Here is an 8,750-nt window from a genome sequence, read left to right on the forward strand (position 1 = left end):
GCAGATGTTACAGTTAAATAATGAAAATGTGAAACTTTATCCAACGTTTATCCAAAGCCTGAATATTTGCATTACAGTCAGGTTCATATTCAGAGGTGGAAATGTGAAGCACGGTCGTATCAGCAGCAGATATAAGATCTGACGTCCATTCAGCATCTATGAGCTCTGACGTTTCCACCTTTCTGCTCACGAAGATCTCAGATGTCTGCTCTCAGGACCCAGACTCTTTTTTCTACTTTTAAATATTTCTATTTTCTGTTTTGATAGATAACAAAACAACATGATGTGTGGATCCTTTGTGAAGATGAGGAGCAGATGAGATGGAGAACCTTCACAGCACAGCAGCAGGTGGAGGAGAGGCTGAGATCAGATCTGAGGTCTCGTCTTTGAAACCTGACAAAGGTCATTAGAAGTAATAAATCAGACATTCATGAATGAAGTTTGGTTATTAAAGAAAACTCTGACAAAGATCCTGTTTTCTGTTTCTTCCTCCATGAAGGTGAAGAAGATGAGAACGAGGAACGCTCCAACAAAGGTAAAATCTTCTCAGCTGATCAGCAGGAAAATATGTTTCTATGAACATGTTGTTGTACACATGCTGTCTGCAGGAGAATCTCAAGGTTTGATTTCACACCTTCAGTAAAGTCTCAAAGGTTTGAACAGATTGACTCGCTCAGCTTTGTTATTGTTGTTATTATTTTACTGATGATGTGATTGTAAATGTGTTTCTCCTGATTGGGAATCTTCAGAGAAGAAAATAGTTTGATGATTGTTCGCAGCTTCATTTTGCTTTCAAAGCGTTCCACTCTCTTCATTCTCCAACCAGCTCAGTCATGTTTCCTCCGGGAGTTTTTCCAAAGAGCTTGAATATAATCGGAGCTCTTGTTGGATGAATTTTTGTCTCCTTGTTGGTCAAACAGCTGTTTTGTGCTGCTGAGACAGAAATGATGGTACAGCTGAGAGGGGATGCTGTGTGTCTGCAGGACGGTTTCATTTCAATAATCAGTGAATAATTGTGTTTTTATTGTGACCACCAGGGTTTTAATAGTTTTGCAATTTTCATTAGTTTTTATTTTTATTTAGTTTTGACTTCAGATTTTCAATTTTATATCAGTTTTAATTAGTTTTTACCAATTGTTTGCTAGTTTAGTTTAGTTTTTATTTTTTTGAAAATCCTTAGTTTCAGTTTAGTTTTGATTAGTTTCAGTTATAGTTTTAGTTGTGTTTGCAATAATTAAGTGTAACAAAATCCCAGTTTCATCATATCAATCATTCTGCTCATCCTTGGGTATGTTGCTATTCCAGCTACCATACTGCACCCTGGCCAGGTCGCCTGTCTGTCGCAGGGCTAACACGCAGAGACAGACAACTCACATTCCCACCTATGGGTTCTTTAAATAAATAAATAAAGGCAGATGAACAATCATTGATACCAGGCAACTATAAAATGTATATCTTGGCCCCAATGAGACTATTAACTCTCGCAGCACCGGGTGTTCGTAATTTTGGTTCAAGTGAATTGATAAACTTTTTGAAGGTAATTGACTCACACAGTTGTGTAGATATCCCCGTCCTGTTGTCTCGGGATGCATCACGCTGCCTTGCCTGGGGTTAGCTTCTGTTTTCTGGGGATGAGGGTTGAGTGTGCTCCCTTACCTTCTCAAGGTAAGCTAGGTTAGCCTTCTTGTGTGAGCTTTTCAAGTGCACTTTAAGGTTTGTGGGATTTTTTCCCTTTAGAAATGTCCCTCATAATTTGTCTGTTTCCACTACAAGACACTTGCTTTATCCAAAACACAGTCATATTCAAAGTAATCCCAAATTGGACTCTGGCTCCCAACTTTTCCTGACATGATTCTGCGCGTGGACGGAGCAGCAACACAGACGACTCGACTAACGTGCTGCCACCTGCTGGCATAATGAGACACAGCAAGAAAAAAATCTGGAAACTAAACTTCATTTTCACCCTTGACTCTTGTATGACACGCACACATCAATGAAAACTAAACACATTTTTGCTATAAATTCAGTTAATTTTAGTTCGTTTTGTGAACACTCATTCCAGTTTTAGTTAGTTTTCCTTTTTTTGTTTTTATTTTTATTTCCGTTAACGAAAATGTTTTTTCACTTCTAGTTTTCGTTATTTCGTTAGTTTTCGTTAACGATAATAACCTTGGTGACCACTGAGGGTTTATAATGTAAATGAAAAGAACACAAAGTCCTCTGTTTGACTGTCAGTAAACCTTCACGTAGTTTTTCTGTATCTATATCACGTCTGTTACACAAACGTATCAATGTGCGTCAAACTGATTGAAAGTGACTCAGATTCATGTCTGACTTTCACAGTAATGATTCATACAGCATACATAAACCTAGTGATGCCCTGTGTGCTCCACACAGTGACTGTCTGTCACGGCACAGCAGTTTGGATTCACTCAGTCTGTATAGGACTGTATCGTTCATGTTACCTGTTTTACTGTTTTATTGGTTCAGTCCAGTCACATGATCTGTTCTCCTGGTTTGTTTTTATCTCGCAGGTTCCTCAGGTGAGGACGTGAGTGGAAACATGGTAGGAAAGTCCAAATTTTTCCAAAGATCTTAGAGATAGTTTCTATGACAGTATCAGTCCTTAACAAACTGTTTCTTTGCTTGTTTCCTGCAGTCAGTGAATGTTTCTGATGAACTCACCAAGTATCCATGTCAAAGACAAACTGAGACACTGATTGATAGACTTCAGCTTCAAGACAAACTGCAGCAGAAATTCTCACCAGAGGATTTTCTTCAGATCCGTCCACCTGTGACACAGCACCATGTCACATCTGAGAAACATCTGGCTCACATGTTTGTCCGCAGGCTGATGATGTTAGACTGCAGGGCCAGATATATTCCTGTAAGAGCAGACAGTGCTGAGGGGACAGAGCCAAAGCCCAGGCCGGTGACTGACATCCCTGAGAAGGATTACAGTGATTGGGAGGTTTTTCTGAACAGCAGCGTCGACACAGAACAGACTCGTGTGCATCCAATGGATGTTCAGATGGCCGTGTTTCACTGCTCAGACAGCTTCCTTAAACAGACGATGGTCACAAAGCTCTCTCAGTGTCAGTACGCTTTACCTTTGCTGGTCCCTGACCCAGTCACAATGGAGATGGAGTGTCCTCTGTGGACTTTCAGACAGATAACAAAAACCTGGACGGTGACTCAGATCAAAGATGGCTCACCCGTCGTCACCATGAAGAGTGTTCCAGTCTGCAAAGCTCAGACACCTTTGGTGTCATTTTTCCGCCTGGGTTCTCTGTCAGTGTCTAAATCTCAGCTGATGAACGCTTTGATCAACGACCGCCACAGCACCTTCTTCCACAGGAACTGCCCAGGAAGCACCAGGTCTCGCCATCTGATGGATGGTGTGGCAGAGATAGCCTGGTACTGCCCTGCTGGGAAACCCACTGATGCCTTCAGGGACTGCATGGCTTTCTGTAATCTTCACGGCGATGCTCTGCAGATTGAGAAACAGCGCGACATACTGATTGAAAAATCCTCCATCAACGTTTTCCTTGTTGCATCCCTGCAAAAAGATGAAGAAAGCAGATCACTTATAGCCGCCCTCTTTAAGTCTCATAAACCTTTAATTTGTCTCAGTGTTGATGACAGCTGTGATGCTCTCAGGACTAAAAAGGGCAAATACAAAATGGGTCTCAAAGGCAGAAACCAGTCAGATGTATCTGAAGAGCTGAAAAAGATAATTAGAGAAGTTTTATCTTCTCTAGAAGCTTCCAGTGTGAAACCATCCTTCCAGCTGGAAACCCTGGCTGAGCTCTCTGGACTCAGAGTGGATGAAAGTGACCCAGCCTGTCAGAGAGGCAGATCTGCTGCTCTGGAAATAATGCAGCTGATTACAAAGGATAACCTGGATATCTCAAAGATCAAAGAGGAATTCCTCCCTTATCAAAACCATCTGTGGCATCAGTGGATCAAAATACACAAAGAACTGAAACATCTCAGAGGAGACAGTGAAAAGCAGCAGAAACTGATGGACATGCGTCAGAAACAACGTGCTGCTTGCTGCAGTAAACTGATGGAGCTGTTCACTAACAGCCTCTCAGCACTGCCACCAACAGACAGAGAGTATTTCCTGAAATGGACTCAGATCTTCATGGATGCTCTCTCCACAGAGAACGTTTCTTCTGTTCTCCAAAGTTATGATGAAAAGTGGTCGGAGGTCTTAGCTCTGAAGAACAAACATGACAAATCTGGTCTGTTATTAATGAAACAAACTGAGCTCCAGGCCTTGTCCCACAAACTGCAGTCTGCATCCTTCGGCTTGGAGCACATGTTCAGAGAGATGGGACACATCTATGAAGCCCACAGAACAACAGCCGGAGAGAGCAGAGACGCTGGCTGGTGTAAATACCCTGAGCTGGCTGCACAGCTGATGATATCAGGACACCCAGTGGAGCTGATGGACGGGGATGCAGGTCACCTGCCTTTCATTTGGATCTCCAGCCTCTTAGAGGAAGTCATCCAGAAACTGGGGGACCAGAGAGTTTTTGTGTTGTCAGTGTTGGGCCTCCAGAGCAGTGGGAAATCATCACTGCTGAGCTCCATGTTTGGACTGCAGCCTGCAGTAGGTGCTGGCAGGAGTACCAAGGGTTCCTTCATGCAGCTGCTCAGAGTATCAGAGGAGATGAAGACAGACTTTGACTATGTTCTAGTGGTGGACACTGAAGGTCTGCAGGCTCCTGAGCTGGACGGTAACACCACTCGTTACCGTGACAACGAACTGGTGACATTTGTCGTTGCTCTGGGAAACGTGACTCTGATCAGCATCTTTGGAGATGATCTGTTGAAGATCCAAGATATTCTGCAGATTGTTGTTCAGGCTTTGATGAGGATGAAGAAAGTTCAGCTTTCTCCCAGATGTGTGTTTGTTCAGGATGTTCCAGATGTTGCAGCAGCAGAGAAGAACGTGGACGGAAAGAGACGCCTGCAGGAACATCTGGACCAGATGACCAAACTAGCAGCTGAAGAGGAGCTTTGTGATGCTGAGCGCTTCAGTGATGTCATTGACTTTGATGTTCAGGAAGATGTGAAATACTGTGGGCAGCTGTGGGAGGGCAATCCACCCACGGCTGCTCCTAATCCAGCTTACAGCGAGAGCCTCCAAGAAGTGAAGAACACCATCCTCTCTAAAGCTTCAAAGTCTGCTGGGATCACTCTCTCACAGCTCAGAACCAAAATTCAGGACCTGTGGAACGCCCTCCTCAGTGAGAACTTTGTTTTCAGTTTCAAGAACACACCCGAAGTTGTACTGTACAAAAAACTGGAGGTCCTGGCCATTAAGCAGACCTCAGAGCTGAGGAGTAACATGAAGACCACTGAAGACCAGCTTCTTAGCATGACTGAAAATGGAACGCTCTACGAGGCAGCAGTAAGTTATCTTTATAAAGAAAATAAACTTAAGAAATGTAATATTTACAAATTCTTCAGTCCAACATAATGTTTGAATTTTCCAAATTTTTCTATTATTTAGGATCAGCACGGAGGAGCCAGAGGATTCAATGAATCAGAAGAAATTCCTGGACATAAAGAAGACCTGCAGCACAACGACACTGCTGCAGCAGTTGCAAAGATTCAACAACATTTAGAAAAACAAGATAATATTCCACTAAATATCGCCATCACAGGAGAATCTGGTTCTGGTAAATCCACCTTTGTTAATGCTTTCAGAGGTGTGAGTGATGATGAGGAGGGAGCTGCTCCTACTGGTGTGAAACAAACCACCTCAGAGGTCACACCGTACCCCCATCCCAACTATTCCAATGTTACTTTGTGGGATCTTCCTGGAATCGGCACCACCAAGTTTCCGGCAGATAAGTACCTGAAGCTTGTTGGATTTGAGAAGTTTGACTTTTTCATCATCATCTCAGCCACTCGCTTCACAGACAATGACGTGAAACTCGCTCAGGAGATTCAGAAGATGAAGAAAAAGTTCTACTTTGTTCGCTCAAAGATCGACAACGATATAAATGCTGAGAGGAGAAAGAGAAACTTCAGTGAAGAGAGAACTCTCAAAGTAATCAGAGACGACTGCGTTCACAGTGAGTGTCTGATCACAGCTGAGTGAGACCTGGATTCACTTTTTAAACATATCCTAGTTTTAAATTATTTATTCTTTGTCTTGGTTCCCGGGTCAGTGACACAGTGTTTTGAGTTTGTATGAGTTCCTCATTTATTTCTAGATTTATGTGTTCTGTATTGTTTAGTCTGTTTGCTTGGTATTATTTCCTCGTGCTCCCTCGTTCAGTTATCCATGCTTCTAGTTTCCTGCCGTGGGTGTTTGTTCCCTTTGTGGTCGTGGTCTCCTCAGGTGTGTCCTTGTGTCTCCATGTTCCCTCTCTTGTCTTGTTAGTACGTCTCTAGTCCTACTCTTTGTTTCTCCCTTTCCTGTTCCCATGTTCTTCTCTCTGTGTTTCATCCTTTTGCTGTGTCCCATTTCAAGGTCTGCACGCTTGAAGTACGCGCACTACGCATACTACATACGGTGCGTACTATAAGTACGAGAAGTGCGGAAGTGAGAGGCGTGTCAAATGGGACGGTATATGCTTCGTCGCGCTGTTCAGGTTGCCTAGCAACCATGATACTAACCGCGAGACACGTTACAACAGCTTTGTTTGACAGAAATGAAGGAGAAAATTGTTTTGTTGGTCAATCATTTTTGTCATGACATCACTGTGATTAGTTGAGTATCTGAGGCTGAGACCACAGGACTGTAAAACATGATTCAAGGGCTTCATTTCTGTACTGCACAGTCATTTAAGATTAGCTAGTAAATAATAATTAGTTAATGTTGTTCATGAGACTAAAGTCATCTCACTATGGTAATGTAAATATAATATGGCCAATATTATAGTATTGTCAGATTATTATGATATATATATATATATATATATATATATATAATCTATATCACTGACTTTCAGCTTGTTGTGTTTGTGGATATATGACTGACTTTAATTATCCATAAAATCATCAGATTCTCTGTAAGATTAAGGTCGACTATATGTATATTTAGAAGTAGAGGCTTTAAAACCAAGTTAATGCTGAAAGTACAAACGTCACTAGTGTCACATAACTTTGCCGACATGTGGCCAACAGCAATGTTTTAATGTTCTTCATTATTAAACATTCGCACATAAATAAGTGACGTCATATTCAGTACTTACTTTTGACAGTTCACTTTTCGGCCGCTCCCTTCTGCCGTATTTTGTGGCAAAATTATCCACACCCACCGTCGCGCTATGAATTGTGGGATATATGGGACCACGAAGCGTGCACCGGACCACGCTTGATATTTGGGGAAATCGACGGCGCATTTGGAGTATGCATTTGAAGTACACTTCAAATTGGGACAGCCGTCGTCGCGTGGCGGTGACGTAACCGCACTTAAAATGCGTACTTCAAGCGTGCAGACCCTGAAATGGGACACAGCGCCTGTCTACCCAGTCTGTCATGTGTCTGCATGTCTGTTCATTCCCAGTCCCGGTGTCAAGCTCACGTGTCTTTGTCAGAGTCAGTGTGTTATTTCCTCATATGTGACAGTCTCATATGTGTGTTTACTTCCTGTATCTTCAGATAACTACTGTAGTTACTGTTTCTCCCACTGTTCTTTGTCATGTTGTCATCATATCTGCTCCAGCTGTGAGCTCTGTTTGGAGAGTTCCCTGATTCTTAGGTTTCTGCTGCAGTTTATCTTCTGACCTGTAAATCCAGCATCAAAGCTTCTCGTCCTGCATATTGGATCCACGACTCTTCCTTCCACACAGGATCCTATGATATTATTTTATAAATTTAACCATGTCAACATGTTTCTCTATCACACAGGTCTACAAGGCATCGAGTCTCCACGGGTCTTCCTGGTGTCGAGTTTTAAGCAGCGCTGGTGTGATTTCTCTCTTTTACAAGAGACCTTAGAGAGAGAACTTCCTATGAAGAAGAGAGATGCTCTGCTGTGTGCCATGCTCAACATCAACTCAGAGATCATCAGGAAGAAAAAAGCTTTTCAGTCCGAAATAAAATACTACGCCACTGCGTCTGCAGCTGGAGCAGCTCTTCCAGTTCCTGGTCTTTCTGTTAATGTTGATGCTGCTCTGCTGGTTGATGTTGTCATAGAGTATGTTCGTGCGTTTAGTCTCAATATCCCGTCTCTGCAGAGACTTTCTGCCAGAACAGGTGTGCCCTACGCTGATCTGTGTGCTGTCATCATTTCACCACTGGCTGCAGCACAAATAACTGAAGAGCTCCTCTTGAAGGTCATGACCCAAGTGGGACACACAGCTGCATTAACTGCAGCAGAGGAAGCATCCAGATTTATTCCGTTTATTGGAATTCCAGTAGCCATGGGTCTCTCTTTCATCACAACTTACAAAGTTCTGAATGTTATCCTCAATCAGCTCGCTGAAGATGCTCAGAGGGTGTTTGAAAAAGCTCTGGAGCTATAAAAATAAAAGGCGGTGAAACTGATCAGTGTGTCAGAGGCGTCAGCAGGTCTCATTTCCTCTGATCAGAGCAGAAACAGATTAACTTCTCCCAGCTTCACACACTGAAAGTTAACTCTTCCTCACATCAACACAGGAACAAATGTGATCTCATTACTCAGATATGAACTGTGTCAACATTATAAACTTTGTAAAATGTAGAAGAGCTGCTGAATAGTGTTATTGTTTTTTTATTTTTTATTTTTTTGTGTAATGAGTTTC

At 42.5% G+C, this 8,750-nt stretch overlaps 1 protein-coding gene across 1 annotated transcript; it reads left to right on the forward strand.

Moving 5' to 3' along the window:
* Positions 1 to 320: 320 nt before the first annotated feature.
* Positions 321 to 8,750, forward strand: LOC102792019 (interferon-induced very large GTPase 1-like). The gene is made up of 6 exons (XM_087832739.1): positions 321 to 402; positions 455 to 535; positions 2,535 to 2,566; positions 2,660 to 5,422; positions 5,525 to 6,092; positions 7,876 to 8,750. Exons 1-6 carry the CDS (start codon positions 321 to 323, stop codon positions 8,490 to 8,492), a joined length of 4,143 nt encoding a protein of 1,380 aa, XP_087688865.1. The 3' UTR covers positions 8,493 to 8,750.

Source organism: Neolamprologus brichardi, chromosome 19 (genome assembly GCF_056152115.1).
Source record: "Neolamprologus brichardi isolate AB-2024 chromosome 19, ASM5615211v1, whole genome shotgun sequence".
NCBI lineage: Eukaryota > Metazoa > Chordata > Actinopteri > Cichliformes > Cichlidae > Neolamprologus > Neolamprologus brichardi.

Bases quoted from the DNA above. Each gene is read 5' to 3' on its own strand.
- LOC102792019 (XM_087832739.1), top strand. From the start codon at position 321: ATGGAGAACCTTCACAGCACAGCAGCAGGTGGAGGAGAGGCTGAGATC. The intron at 5,423-5,524 runs GTAAGTTATCTT...TCTATTATTTAG, and splicing joins GAACGCTCTACGAGGCAGCA to GATCAGCACGGAGGAGCCAG. The intron at 6,093-7,875 runs GTGAGTGTCTGA...TCTATCACACAG, and splicing joins CAGAGACGACTGCGTTCACA to GTCTACAAGGCATCGAGTCT.